Here is a 15,563-nt window from a genome sequence, read left to right on the forward strand (position 1 = left end):
TATCCATCATAATTAAGAAAAATCCACTTTAAATTATGATCCTAATTTAAAGAGGAACTTTAAATCAGGATTGAACTTTATCCCAATCAGTAGCTGCTCCCCCCCTTTCCCACCAGAAATCTTTATCTTTTCTCTAATAGATCATTGGGGGTCTGTATGGCTGATATTGTGGTGAAACCCCTCCCACAGTGTGATGTCATGACCATGGTCCTGACAGTTTGCCGTCTGTGAACTTTGTTGCATTGTGGGAAATAACGTCTTTTTCCAACTGCCAAGCAAGCAGCATCTCCCTGTTTGCTTACAATTCTCAACAATAGAAACTCCCGTACAGATCATCTGGCAGCACTAAAGTTGTGGACACCTGTGATAAATGTAATTTTACAATGCGGAAACACTGACTAAATGATCTACAAATGAATACTGTAAAAAATAAGCAATTTTATTCATGTTGTTGTTTTCCCAACAGTTCCTCTTTAATATCGATCATAAGTCCACTTCAAACTACAATCGATTTATATTTTTTTCTGATCGAATGTCTAATTGGGCAAAAAAAAATGGTATAGTGTATGGCTTCCTTAAAAGTAACCTGAAGTGAGAGGGATATGGAGGCTGCCATATTTATTTCCTTTGAAACCTTTAAGTTACCTGGCTGTCCTGCTGATCTTTCTGGTCAGTAGTGTCTGAATCACAGACCTGAAACAAGCATGCAGGTAATCCAGTCAAACACCTGATCTGCTGCATGCTTCTTCAGGGTCTATGGCTGAAATTATTAGAGGCAGAGGATCAGCAGGACAGCCAGGCAACTGGTATTGTTTAAAAAAATAAATATGGCAGCCTCCATATCACTCTCACTTCAGGTGTGTTTTAACTGTCTGAGCACACTTACGCATTGCTGAGTGGACTTAAAGCGGACCCAAACCAAACATTTTTTTTTAATTCAAAATATTTAGTTGCACCACTCTGACACATACAAAGATAAATAAACACTCCTTCCAGCCTATGAGCATTTCAGTGCATGCTTTTTACCCTTCTCTTTTCATAACTAGGGTTATACAGGTGGCAGCCATTACTTCTGAGCTTAGTAGGAGGTGTTAGATCATGGGTGTTTGTCATCAGCTACTCCCTCCCTACCCTACTCCCTACCCTACTGAAATCATCAGTAGCAGCCTGTGTTTTGTTTTTGTTTTTTATCTCCTCCACCAGTCTGCTGGATTCTGTCCCGGCAATATGAAAGGAAGGGAGGGGTTCCTCCAATAAATGTAAAATATTTTATATTTGTCATCCTGCAGCTGAAAAAAGGCTGCTATTTATCATTATAAGTTAGAAAATAGATTTTATTTCTGAAATCTTGTATTTTTAATTTGGGTCCACTCTAAAGAGATCCTGGAGTGAGAGATATATGGAGGATGCCATATTTTTTCCTTTTAAACAATAACAGTTACCTGGCAGTCCTGTTGATTTTTCTAGCTAGAAGTGTCTGAATAACACACCTGAAATAAGCAGGCAGGCAATCCAGCCAAACCCCTGATCTGCGTGCTTGTTCAGGTTTGGAGGCTAAAAAAATAAGTGGCAGAGGATCAGCAGGACAGCCAGGCAATCTGCATTGTTTAGAGGGAAATAAATAATAAATATGTCAGCCTCCATACCCCTCTCACCTCAGGTGTGCTTTAAGGAACAGGCGTAGTCAAGTGAAGTGTGCTTTTTACAGGACAGAAACTTTTGCTAATGCTGAATAGTTTAGGACTATGCCCAGGGGACGCAGGGCTGCGCTCATATAATTTAGGGTCAGGCACAATAGCTTTAGGGTGGTGCACAATTAATTTAGGCAAAGCACAATTAATGATTTTTCAGATTCACCTCCCTCTATCTGTTCCTTTTCTCTCCCTCCTCCCTGCCTGTGCTCACCTCCTCCTCTCCTCCCCGGACCCTTCTCTGCTCCTCTCTCACACTGGCTCCCCGTCTCCCTCTCTGCCAGTCTGCAGGACAGTCAGATGCCCATTGACTGACACATTGGAGCCCCTGGGAACCTGTGCCCCCCATCTCTACTGCCCCCCCAGCACAAGCTGAGCTACTGCTACTTATCCTCCCACCTCTCATCCATCCCCATAGGGAGAAAATCCAGGCATTCCTCGGAGTTTTCTACTTGTTGATCTTGCTCCTTGTGTGTTCTTGGCTGCCTGACTTGATTGCACTGAAGGGAAAAGAAGAAGAGGAGACCTTAGAAGTGTGAGGATACTTTGTGCCCATCTGTTCCCCCTACACCTCCTCATCCACCTGAGGGAATCATGATGCCACTGTCCAGGGCTCAACTGGGACTATTCTTCATCCTCCTGTGCCCTGCCAACATCATAGGACTGTGGTGGTGAGTAGACTAGCCTGCCGTAACCCTGGCTGACTTGTGAGTCCCACAAGCTGCCACTTGCCCCACTCCACATGCCCAAGGTTCTGGAGAAAGTTCAGCAAGCAGGGATTTGCTTTGAGTCAATCTTCTGCCAGCAGGTTTATAATCGCTTTAAGGGACTTCGCTGAGGTTAGACGGGACAACGCTCAGGAGGGTTTGGGAGCGACCACACTATGGCACTTTTACAAAATTACATGATAAAATGTTACTTCTTTTTTTCCCTTTGCACTCTGAATGTTCCTTTTATTCTTCCCCAAAGCGTGCGTTTTGGTTTGTTGCAGTTTCTTTCATTGATCAGCGCAGTGCGTCTTCCCCGGTGAGGTTATCATTCCTCCTCTAACAGCAGCGTAGGGCATAACCACTGACTTTACAATTTGCTGTGTCGCGTTTAATCAATTTAGATTGGTCAATCACTGACCGATTTTACCACTTCCATGTAGTAGGAGAGTTTACTTGCACATAGCATTCAAAATCTGTTGACCTTCATTCTTTACGAAGGTGGTAAAATTGGTCAGTGATTGGTCAATCATAATTGAAAATAGGTTGAATGGTTAAAGCCAGATACACACTTTCAATTATGATTGGCCAATCGCTGACCGATTTTTACCACCGCTATGTAGTATGAGGGTTTAACTACACAATCTGCTCGTAATATTCAATATCTGTTGACTTTACATGGAGGTGTAAAAATTGATCAGTAACTGGCCAATCATAATTGAAAATGTGTACCAGGCTTAATCTGACGACGGTAGGCCTACTAGCACTGTTGTCCAGCCTACTAAGGGCGCATACACATATCCAATTATGATTGGACAAGGACCAGTCAATTTTCCCACTTACATGTAGCATGAGAGCATGCCTACACAATCTGTTCAGAGTTTTTAAGATCTGTTGTCCCTCACACTACAAGGAGGTGATAGAATTGGCCAGTGATTGGCCAATCAAAATTGGATGAGAGTATGCGCCCTGAAGCCTGGTACACACTTTCAATTATGATTGGCCAATCACTGACCAATTTCACCACCTTCATGTGGTAAAATTGGTCAGCGGTTGGCCAATCCGAATTGAAAGTGTGTACCAGGCTTAAAGGGTGACCATTAATGTTTCAAATCAAATTTTATTAAGTCAGCAATAAATGAAAATAGTAATTACAAATCTCGTACAAGCAGCATATATAACATCAAATATCGCTGTAAGATTACAAATATTCCGAACTGAGTCAGAGGTTCCACATCAGAAACTCCAGTTCTCAGAAATGATTCTTAATATCTGGTAATGTACTCTTCAATTAACATTGTACATGAGCTATAAATCGCTCAAGACCATAAATTATATATAGAAAAGAAACAAGAAATAATACAAGTATAAAAGAAAACAGAAAGACAAGAAAAAGAAACAGGTATCCTCTTCTTGATGCTCTCCTTCCCAAATTCAAAGGAGCCAGAATAGTAAATACTACTATTGACCAGGTGACCATTAATGATCCAATTACTTGAACCATCAACCGTCCAATCTGATTATTGCAATCGATCTGAAACGATCGTTTATGGCCACCAATGCAGGGGAAAACGAGAAGCAATCTGATCAGACTAATAGAATCGTTTTGAAATTCAGATCGACACAACAATCAATTGAATGATTGTTCATCTTCGATCAGCACCACTAACTACAGCCAATTCGATCAATCTGAGATTGTACTGTCAATGGGAACCTTTAAGTCTATACGCAGTTCCTTGTGGTCCTTTTTCAGCGCCAAACATTGGCTGAAAGTCCGGCATCGCAATGGGGGCGGAGGGGATTTATTGTGGTGTCAAATGATTGTTCAATGCAATTGTTATTGGCTGTTCCAGTCAAAGTACCATGCGTGTGAAGAAGACAAAGACGGTATCCAAATACTTGTGTGGCTTTACCAGATTCCAGCAGAACACAACAGTGAACTCTGCTGTAACTCACAGCAGCCAATCAATTCTCAGCTTAGCAAAAGAGGAATTATGATTGGTTGCAAAGCGTTAAGACTGGCAGTAGTATCTAGTGGCAGATAGATGTGCAGGTATGATCCAACCACTCCTGGGGCATCACAAACAGACCAGGAACCACAAGTGATGCCTACAAATGTCTTCTGACTATAAATGGTAGAATCAGCGACAGTCTGTTGGTGTCTCTGTACTGCTACCTTTCAATCTGGACGTTATGCTTTACCTTATTGAATAAAACGGACACAAATTATTGGACTCTCATGAAAGGTGGGACACTAGATGTATGGCCAGATTGACCATTAGATAGATCCCTCTCTGATCTGATCAGAGAGGGCCTATTGCAAATCGTGATCCCCCGATGTAAAGGGCCCCCCCACCCCCCTGTGCACTGTTTTAAAGGACACCTGAAGTAAAAGGGATGTAGGGGCTGCTATATTTATTTCCTTTTAAGCAATACCAGTTGCCTGGCTGTCCTGCTGATCCTCTGCCTCTAATACATCTAGCCACAGACCCTGAACAAGCATGCAGCAGATCAGGTATGTCTGACATTATTATCAGATCTGACAAGATTAGCCGCATGCTTGTTTCTGCGGTTATTCATACACTACTGCAGCCAAATAGACTGGAATTGGCAACTGGTATTGTTTAAAAGGAAATAAATATGGCTGCCTCCATAGTTTCCTCACTTCAGTTGTCCTTTAAAGTCTCTTCTGAGCTGGCGTCCTCCTGTCTTCGGCATCAGCGTGAGTGCCGGTGCCACGTGGTTCGGCACATGTGAGGTCATGCGTGCGCCAGTGCCACGTGAGACAGGTGCATGCAATGACCAGAGGAGGCCAAGACTCGTGGCAGCAGACAGGTGAGACTTTACAAAACACAGGCAGGTGGGTCAGGTGATCGTTGCAATATCGACAGGGGATATCGAACGCCATTACTGCCATGCACCCGATCGGGCACCTGCTACTGTGGTTTTCCAGCACATCCGACCAGTTTCAGCCAGAAAGATCCATATGGTGGCCATGTCGCAAAACCGATCCTCTTCCGATTCAATAAAATTTATCAAATTGGAAGGTCGATCAAGTCACACTATTGAGTGATGGGTGGGCACCTTTAGGCACAGCCAAACTTTTCAAGTACTCATCGCCAAGATTTTGGGAAAGGGGAACTTTATAATCGTGTCTGAGCAGATGTTGTATATAAGCTATCTATAAGAGGCTGTCATACTTGCTGTGCTTACTGCTGCTGTGCGATCAGGCTCAGGTCTCCCTGCATTGCGGCTGCTGTGTGATCAGGCTCGGGTCTCCCAGCATTGCGGCTGCTGTGTCATCAGGCTCGGGTCTCCCTGCATTGCGGCTGCTGTGTGATCAGGCTCAGGTCTCCCAGCACTGACTGCTGCTGTGTGATCAGGCTCGGGTCTCCCAGCATTGCGGCTGATGTGTGATCAGGCTCAGGTCTCCCAGCATTGCTGCTGCTGTGCCATCAGGCTCGGGTCTCCCAGCACTGACTGCTGCTGTGTGATCAGGCTCAGGTCTCCCAGCATTGTGACTGCTGTGTGATCAGGCTCAGGTCTCCCAGCATTGCAGCTGCTGTGTGATCAGGCTCAGGCCTCCCAGCACTGACTGCTGCTGTGTGATCAGGCTCAGGTCTCCCAGCACTGACTGCTGCTGTGTGATCAGGCTCTGGTCTCCCAGCATTGCGGCTGCTGTGTGATCAGGCTCAGGTCTCCCAGCATTGCAGCTGCTGTGTGATCAGGCTCAGGCCTCCCAGCATTGCAGCTGCTGTGTGATCAGGCTCAGGTCTCCCAGCATTGCGGCTGCTGTGTGATCAGGCTCAGTTCTCCCAGCATTGCGGCTGCTGTGTGATCAGGCTCGGGTCTCCCAGCACTGACTGCTGCTGTGCGATCAGGCTCGGGTCTCCCAGCACTGACTGCTGCTATGTAATCAGGCTCGGGTCTGCCAGCATTGCGGCTGCTGTGTGATCAGGCTCAGGTCTCCCAGCATTGCAGCTGCTGTGTGATCAGGCTCAGGCCTCCCAGCACTGACTGCTGCTGTGTGATCAGGCTCAGGTCTCCCAGCACTGACTGCTGCTGTGTGATCAGGCTCTGGTCTCCCAGCATTGCGGCTGCTGTGTGATCAGGCTCAGGTCTCCCAGCATTGCAGCTGCTGTGTGATCAGGCTCAGGCCTCCCAGCATTGCAGCTGCTGTGTGATCAGGCTCAGGTCTCCCAGCATTGCGGCTGCTGTGTGATCAGGCTCAGTTCTCCCAGCATTGCGGCTGCTGTGTGATCAGGCTCGGGTCTCCCAGCACTGACTGCTGCTGTGCGATCAGGCTCGGGTCTCCCAGCACTGACTGCTGCTATGTAATCAGGCTCGGGTCTGCCAGCATTGCGGCTGCTGTGTGATCAGGCTCAGGTCTCCCAGCATTGCGGCTGCTGTGTGATCAGGCTCAGTTTTCCCACCATTGCGGCTGCTGTGTGATCAGGCTCGGGTCTCCCAGCATTACTGCAGCTGTGTGATCAGGCTCGGGTCTCCCAGCATTGCGGCTGCTGTGCGATCAGGCTCGGGTCTACCAGCATTGCGGCTGCTGTGTGATCAGGCTCAGGTCTCCCAGCACTGACTGCTGCTGTGTGATCAGGCTCGGGTCTCCCAGCATTGCGGCTGCTGTGTGATCAGGCTCAGGTCTCCCAGAATTGCGGCTGCTGTGTGATCAGGCTCAGGTCTCCCAGCATTGCGGCTGCTGTGTGATCAGGCTCAGGTCTCCCAGCATTGCTGCTGCTGTGTGATCAGGCTCAGGTCTCCCAGCACTGACTGCTGCTGTGTGATCAGGCTCGGGTCTCCCAGCATTGCGGCTGCTGTGTGATCAGGCTCAGGTCTCCCAGCACTGACTGCTGCAGTGTGATCAGGCTCAGGTCTCCCAGCATTGCGGCTGCTGTGTGATCAGGCTCAGGTCTCCCAGCATTGCGGCTGCTGTGTGATCAGGCTCGGGTCTCCCAGCATTGCTGCTGCTGTGCGATCAGGCTTAGGTCTACCAGCATTGCTGCAGCTGTGTGATCAGGCTCGGGTCTCCTAGCACTGACTGCTGCTGTGTGATCAGGCTCGTATCTCCCAGCACGGACTGCTGCTGTGTGATCAGGCTCAGGTCTCCCAGCATTGCGGCTGCTGTGTGATAAGGCTCAGGTCTCCCAGCATTGCGGCTGCTGTGTGATCAAGCTCGGGTCTCCCAGCATTGCTGTTGCTGTGCGATCAGGCTCAGGTCTCCCAGCATTGCTGCTGCTGTGTGATCAGGCTCGGGTCTCCTAGCACTGAATGCTGCTGTTTGATCAGGCTCGTATCTCCCAGCACGGACTGCTGCTGTGTGATCAGGCTCAGGTCTCCCAGCATTGCGGCTGCTGTGTGATCAAGCTCGGGTCTACCAGCATTGCGGCTGCCGTGCGATCAGGCTCGGGTCTCCTAGCATTGCGGCTGCTGTGTGATCAGGCTCAGGTCTCCCAGCACTGACTGCTGCTGTGTGACTGCTGCTGTGTGATCAGGCTCGGGTCTCCCAGCACTGACTGCTGCTGTGTGATCAGGCTCGGGTCTCTCAGCACTGACTGCTGCTGTGTGATCAGGCTTGGGTCATCCAGCATTGCGGCTGCTGTGTGATCAGGCTCGGGTCTCCCAGCATTGCTGCTGCTGTGTGATCAGGCTCAGGTCTCACAACATTGCAGCTGCTGTGCGATCAGGCTCAGGTCTCCCAGCATTGCTGCTGCTGTGTGATCCAGCTCAGGTCTCACAGCATTGCGGCTGCTGTGCGATCAGGCTCGGGTCTCCCAGCCTTGCAGCTGCTGTGTGATCAGGCTCGGGTCTCAGCATTGCAGCTGCTGCTGTGTGGTCAGGCTCGGGTCTCCAAGCATTGCGGCTGCTGTGTGATATGGCTTGGGTCTCCAAGCATTGCGGCTGCTGTGTGATCAGGCTCGGGTCTCCCAGCATTGCGGCTGCTGTGTGATCAGGCTCGGGTCTCCCAGCATTGCGGCTGCTGTGCGATCAGGCTCAGGTCTCCCAGCATTGCTGCTGCTGTGTAATCAGGCTCGGGTCTCCTAGCACTGACTGCTGCTGTGTGATCAGGCTCGGGTCTCCCAGCACGGACTGCTGCTGTGCGATCAGGCTCAGGTCTCCCAGCATTGCGGCTGCTGTGCGATAAGGCTCAGGTCTCCCAGCATTGCGGCTGCTGTGTGATCAGGCTAGGGTCTCCCAGCATTGCGGCTGCCGTGCGATCAGGCTCGGGTCTCCTAGCATTGCGGCTGCTGTGTGATCAGGCTCAGGTCTCCCAGCACTGACTGCTGCTGTGTGATCAGGCTCGGGTCTCCCAGCACTGACTGCTGCTGTGTGATCAGGCTCGGGTCTCTCAGCACTGACTGCTGCTTTGTGATCAGGCTCGGGTCTCCCAGCATTGCGGCTGCTGTGCGATCAGGCTCGGATCTCCCTGCATTGCGGCTACTATGTGATCAGGCTCGGATCTCCCTGCATTGCGGCTGCTGTGTGATCAGGCTCGGATCTCCCTGCATTGCGGCTGCTGTGAAATCAGGCTCGGGTCTCCCAGCATTGCGGCAGCTGTGTGATCAGGCTCGGGTCTCCCAGCATTGCGGCTGCTGTGTGATCAGACTCGGATCTCCCTGCATTGCGGCTGCTGTGTGATCAGGCTCGGATCTCCCTGCATTGCGGCTGCTGTGAGATCAGGCTCGGGTCTCCCAGCATTGCAGCTGCTGTGTGATGAGGCTCGGGTCTCTCAGCACTGACTGTTGCTGTACGATCAGGCTCGGGTCTCCCAGCACTGTGGCTGTTGACAGAGGCGGGAGAGAAGCTGTCACAGCTCAGGGATTACCTGTGATTGGGAAAAAATAACACAAGTGATTTGCAGCTGATGGAGAGGAAGCAATACTCTGCAGAGCCCCGTCACGTGAAAACAGCGAGGAGGAGTGATTGCAGGCGGATCAGTAATGTCCGGGATACGGGGCCAATAATGATAGGGAGCCGGGGGAGAGTAATGGAAGGTTGGACAGAATAATAGGATAATAATAAGCATTAGGCTGCAGCCTCTTGGTGGTGATCATTTTGCACCTATGGATGCAATTCTTAAAGTGTCAGTGTATTTATTATTTAGAGCAAACCTGAAGGGGAAAAGTATGATATAATTAATTGTATGTGTAGTACGAATAATGAATAGAACATTAGTAGTAGACCAGAACAATAGTCAAGTGACAGGCAGCCTTTTGGGCCAATCAAAGTGCGGGGATTACGTCCTTTAACCACTTAATGACAAGCTGACTTATAAAAATGTCCTGTTAGAGCCTCTTAATGGCTCCAGGACGTTTTTATAAGTCAGACAGTGCTGCTGCCGCTGTGCGCATGCCTGCTCCCGCGCGTGCATTCCTGTGCACGTAAAAATTATATTGTCATTATATTTTGTACTAGGGACATAAATAAAATCTTGTGATAACCAGAACAAATAGGCAGATAAAATGTGTGGGTTTTATGGACAGTAACAGTGTTTATATTAAAACTATAGGGGATGAAATTGGAGAAATAGTGTATTTTTTTCATTTTTTCCTTGTTTTTTCCTTTAAAATGCATAGAAAATAAAGTAATTACTGAAGACAAATATCAATCCCAAAAAGCCCAACTGGTGGTGAAAAAAACAAGATATAGATCATTTTATTGTGATTAGTAGTGATTAAGCTATTGACAAATGAAAAGGATGAGCACTGAAAGGTGAAAATCACTCTTGTCTGTTAGGGTAAAAATGCCTTTTGGGTGAAGTGGTTAAAGAGACTGGACCCGAAGTGGCTCAGGGCGGGACCAGTGGAGCGCTCGTTATTTGCAGGGAGAAGGAGTAAGTTAATAGCATTCGCTATGCTGCACTACCCGCAGCATAGCGTGCGCTGAGTGCCCGATCCTCTGACTTAACTTGATGAAGCACGCTACACTGCCACTAGCACACGTAGCGTGCAGACACTGGAAATGAAAGAGAACCCGAGGTGGGTTCTAAGAACGCGAATTAGCACACAGAGGCTGGGTCTGAATATACTGCCCAGCCTCTGTTGCTATACTGATCCCCCGCCACAAGCCCCCCGGCGCTCTGTGTAGCCCCCATAAATCATACGCCGAGCTGTCGGCACGCAGCCGGCTATTTACCTTCTCTCTGCCACTTCCGCTGATCCCCCGCCTTCTCCATAGCGTGCGTCCCTTCCCTCCAATCAGCGGGGAGGGGATGGGTGTGGGCGGGGACCGAAGCTATGGAGGAGGCGAGGGAGCGGCAAGAGTGACAGATGGGAGGTAAACAGCCGGCTGCGACACGCTGCGTGTCGACAGCTCGGCGTATGATTTATGGGGGGTAAGTAGAGCGCAGGGGGCCTGTGGGGGGATCATTATAGCAACAGAGGCTGGGCAGTATATGCAGACCCAGCCTCTGTGTGCAATTAGCGTTATTAGAACCTCGGGTTCTCTTTAAGGAGTGCTGATTAAATAGCGCAAGTAACAGGAGGTTGCTCGCGCTATTTAAGTTAGTGAGTCAACCCCTCCGTCTTTTAAGCTATAAAGCGAAAGCAGAATTATTGCCCCTTTGAACTTTCCTCCTTATCTCAAACTCTCTCTCTCACTGTTTCTTGGCTGGTTAAGTGCTTCAGAAACAGGACTGTAACGGACCCAGTGGGTCAAATAGCTCAGATAAGCTCTTTTGCATAGATAACAACTGAAGCTTTTCAACTCTTCCTGTACTGGAAAACAACATGAGACTATTTTCTTTACTACTAATATTCTATTTCTTAGCTGTAGTACTACACATACAATTCATTATTTCATAATTTTCTTCAGGTTTTCTTTAGAGTGAACCAGAGACGAAGCACCCTCATGTATTTTACCATATATATATATATCAGTGGGGACATTAGAGAAAACCCCTACCCTGCTCTCCGTTTCATCCTTCACTGCTAAGCCTGCTTCTAACAGTCCTGATAAAATCCCCGACTGAGCATTCAGTCTGGCTTTGCTCAGGAATCATTATAGCTGAGTCTGTCTTCTCTGATGTCTTTTCAAGGCCAAGCCTGCCCCCTTGTGGCTCTGCTATAATGACTCAGCTATAATGATTCCTGAGCAAAGCCAGACTGAATGCTCAGTCGGGGATTTTATCAGGGCTGACGTCTCATAGAAGTGAATGGAAATTGATCAGAAAAGATAAGAGAATCGAGCGCAAAATCGTTCGGACAGAAAATCGATCGAAAAACGCATGGCGTGTACCTAGAATTAGAGTCACACGTAGGTAATCATGAGTGTGGGGAGATAGCTTATACAAGAAGGAAAAGGGGAGGGGATACTTCAGAAAGAGGGCAGGGCGCATTTTAGAAGCACGTTTCTAAACAGGAATCATCACACACTGCAGCTAGTTTACTATCAGTACAGGCAAAGAGTACCAGTCTATACTGTACATACTGGAGGCAGGGATTGAGTAACAGCTAATGCTGCGCATACTGGGTTACCCGAAATCTGCACATGCTGCAGCCAGTTTATTATCAATATGAGCACAGAGTAACAGTATTTTTATATTATGGAGATTTCTCTTGTCTCAGCAATTTTCTCTTTTTCACATCTAAGATAAAGGTGCTGATTTTGTTTAGCTAACTGCTAAATAGGGGTAAGACATAAGAGGAAGCAATAAATATGGAGGAGGGGGAAGGCGGAGCATTGGTGAGGACTCAGGACACTCCCACACAGAAGTTTTATGTTCCTAGGGGTTATGTGAAGGTGGCTTGGGGCAAACAAAATTATGGTTTACCGGTATTTAAAAAAAAAATCATAAAAATGCTTTATTAACAATATACAGTGGTAGAAAAGCAAATGGGATTCAAATCTGGGAAACTGTCCACGCACTTCAATACTAGTTTAAGATTTGGAATGTAAAATAGTATGGATCATTCGACGAAGGGTTAAAGACACCCAAAAGTTTTTTTACAAAAATAAACAAACATGTGAAGACGGACAGTTGTATTAAACTTTGCGACAGTGATGGTAGTCGGAAAGGCCGGACCAGCGATTTGTCTAAATCGTTCCGGTTGGCAGTTTGTACCTGCAGGAAATTGTAAGGTCATTGTCGAGTCTCCAAGAGATTCATCTCGTAAAATCTTGGGGGGGGAGGGGGGGGCGAATCACCCATAGGGCTCATGAATTAGTGATTAATGAACAATTAATCTCCTTATCCTATCCGAGTCAGGAGGAGAGATTAATCGCGGCTGGTTTTCCACGATGAGACAACAGGGGTCATATTCTCATTATCTGCAGCAGATCCAGACAAATTTCCAGCTCTGGTAATGCTACAATCACCTCTGTGTGGATTTAACTTGTCAAAGAGTCAGAAGTCTGATAAAGGATTCTAATTCCAACCATAAGCTACTATGAGACGTGGGCTACTCAACTGCCGCAATACAGTGACGATAAAAGTAGTATTTCACTTATATGCATTCACTGAATCCCAAGGGGGCCATACATAGAATTACTGTGATGAAATTAGCTAGCGATCCACTGACTTGCACAAACCAAATCTATTTTGGACAGTTTTTTGATAGGAAGTGTCCACTGGTAAAAATATAAATAAGAACAGCTATTTTGAGGGCCCTTTCACACTGGCGCAGCACGGTATTTTACTGCAGCCTAACGCTAGGGCAATGAAAGTCTATGGGGCACACTGCATGCGAGCGCTACCATGCAACTCCTGCGGGGAAGTGAGGCGAACCGGAAATCATGTAAGTCCATGGCAACGTATGTTTTTTTAAAATGACCACCGCAACTTTTACACGTTGCGCATGCGCAGAAGCGTATTTTAGCAATATGCTTCCGTGCATCTCGTCTCTTCGGCCACAGGAAGTGAAGGTCACTTCCTGCTTAACCTGCTGCCAGACGGGGATTACTGTGTACAAACGTGGTAATCCCCTAAGGCTTGTCCCCGGACCGCACCCCTACTGCCAATATGCAGTGTGAAACCGGCCTAAAGCTCTACTATAATTCGGTGAGTGCTAGGGGCAGTGATTCACCTGCTTGTCCGTAAATCAGTACTCTTAAAACTTCACCCCCAGTGTAGCAGTTTTTGAATTCCAGTTTACAGCCTTGGTTGTCAGTATGCGGTAGAGTAGTGGTGAAGGATTGCTGGCCGCATAGCTTTGTATTGTATTGCATCAAGTAATGGCGAGAAGCGCAGTGTGATCAATTCTTCATCAGTTTTTTTGTTGAAATGTGATTAAAATTAAATGGTAGAACAAGGTGGCAAACTGATGACTAGTCTATGCCCGTTCAACCTCCAGCTGGGATGTGACCAATCTCTTGTTGGGTAGGGTCACGATAAGGTCAAACATGGCTAAAGAGTAACTGAAACCAAGGATTGAACTTTATCCCAATCAGTAGCTGTTACCCCCTTTCCCACGATAAATCTTTACCTTTTCTCAACTAGATCATCAGGGGGTTCTGTATGGCTGATATATTGTGGTGAAACCCCTCCCACAGGTGTGATGTCATGACCATGGTCCTGACAGTTTGCTGTTTGTCAACCTCGTTGCATTGTGGGAAATAATCTTTTTCCAACTGCCAAGCAAGCAGTATATCCCTCTGTGCATATGTATATCTGTATAAAAAACAACAACAACCATTTAGCCTATCGCATTGTTACTGGGCGTGGTTATACATAATGGCAGTTGGTGCAGTCTTGTTTTTTTTTCATGTCTGCCAGTAGTAAAGATGGTGACATGAAGGCTCATTGTGGATCTAACAACATCAACAAATTACATGGCGAATATCAATCATTTCTTTAGCTCTATTCTATTTTTTTCTCACTTTCCAATGCATTGATCACAAAGTGATCCATCAACCGATTTAACAAGCAATTTGCAATTTAGGCTAAGTTCACACTACGTGCGCCGCGAGCTGCAGTATATCGGAATGCTAATCTGCACAGCAATGTGCTGCAATCATCCCACAATTGGCGCATTCACATTGCCATGGCGACACACAACGGATTCAGTGTGAACTCAGCCTCATAGTCAATACTCTGATGAGAAATAACTGAATAAGAAATCCATTTTAACATGGACAAAATGTGAGTGCAATTGTTCAATGCATTCAGTCGTAGTGTGAATGAGTTGTTCTATCCAATGATCAGATTGTATTGTCTATGGCCTCACTTATGGGATTTGAAATTCTTACCAGAATTTTGCCTTCACGGACCTCATAATAATGATCTGAAATCTGATTGGGAAACGGAGTTTGGCCCAGCTTGATCCTCATTACTGCTCTTTCTACTGCCTCACGGATTCATTGACTTACTTTTTTTCATACCTTGCCGTAGATCAGGGAGACTATTAAAGGACATCTAAGGTGAAAATAAACGAATGAGAAAAACAATTGTATCTATCCTCCTTCTCCAACAAATTACTTTTTTAGATATCCCACTATTTTATTTTATATTTAAATCTAGCTTTTAAGGTTTTTACTGTTTCATTGTCTCTGCTGAATGACACCTTCACTAAAGTATGCCAGAGCTCAAATCTATGAATTATTGACCCTTTTTATCTCTTTCCTGCTCTCAGAAGCCATTTACTGACTGGAAAGTGTTTAATGGCTGTAATTACATATCAGTGAGGGTTATACTATAGTCTAACCCAGTCCGACCCGGTCCTGACCCAGACAGAAACTGTCACTTGCATACCTAATGTTTAACTCTTTCAGGCAGAGAAAGGAAAAAAGGAACACAGCCTAGTTATTTGTGTGCTGGGCACTGTACATACACATGTCTATCTGATGTCACCTCGGCTGTCTGTTAAGCTATGCTGGCACTACAAATACGAGCATACACAAGCAGAATGTGCTGGGCTTCTACTCATGCCCATGACTTTGATAGGTGCTATGTGGAAGATGTCGGTGCTATATAAATAATAATAATAATAATAATAATAGGTACTGTTCTTCGCCAGAGATATCCAGTAATATGTTTTTTGCTGATACAGATGTAATAACTATTTTATGCAAATAAATGCCGGACCAATCAAAGTCATCATGATCACCCTATGACCATAAGATTGCGCCATTTCTAAGCTACACAAAATTTTCATAAAATTAGCATTAACTCAGAATTATTAGCATCTTGCTTACCATTCCTATTCTTCCCTTTAGTAGA

At 46.6% G+C, this 15,563-nt stretch overlaps 2 protein-coding genes across 3 annotated transcripts in view; one reads left to right on the forward strand and one right to left on the reverse strand.

Moving 5' to 3' along the window:
• Positions 1-14,689, reverse strand: part of LOC137525132 (sterol 26-hydroxylase, mitochondrial-like) — a 225,375-nt gene extending 210,686 nt beyond the window's left edge. The window contains exon 1 of the mRNA XM_068245981.1: positions 14,594-14,689. Within this exon, the coding sequence (XP_068102082.1) occupies positions 14,594-14,674 (81 nt within the window). The 5' untranslated portion in view covers positions 14,675-14,689. The remainder of the gene's footprint in view (positions 1-14,593) is intronic.
• WNT6 (Wnt family member 6) overlaps positions 1-15,563 on the forward strand; it is a 155,169-nt gene that overhangs the window by 4,308 nt on the left and 135,298 nt on the right. The window contains exon 2 of one of the 2 annotated variants that reach the window (XM_068245987.1): positions 2,110-2,362. In XM_068245987.1, coding sequence (XP_068102088.1) covers positions 2,286-2,362 — 77 coding nt within the window. In that variant the 5' untranslated portion in view covers positions 2,110-2,285. Of the gene's footprint in view, positions 1-2,109; positions 2,363-13,322; positions 13,407-15,563 lie in introns of those variants that run through there. The other variant, XM_068245989.1, reaches the window with a different exon arrangement.

The sequence above is a fragment of the Hyperolius riggenbachi genome, chromosome 7 (assembly GCF_040937935.1).
Source record: "Hyperolius riggenbachi isolate aHypRig1 chromosome 7, aHypRig1.pri, whole genome shotgun sequence".
NCBI lineage: Eukaryota > Metazoa > Chordata > Amphibia > Anura > Hyperoliidae > Hyperolius > Hyperolius riggenbachi.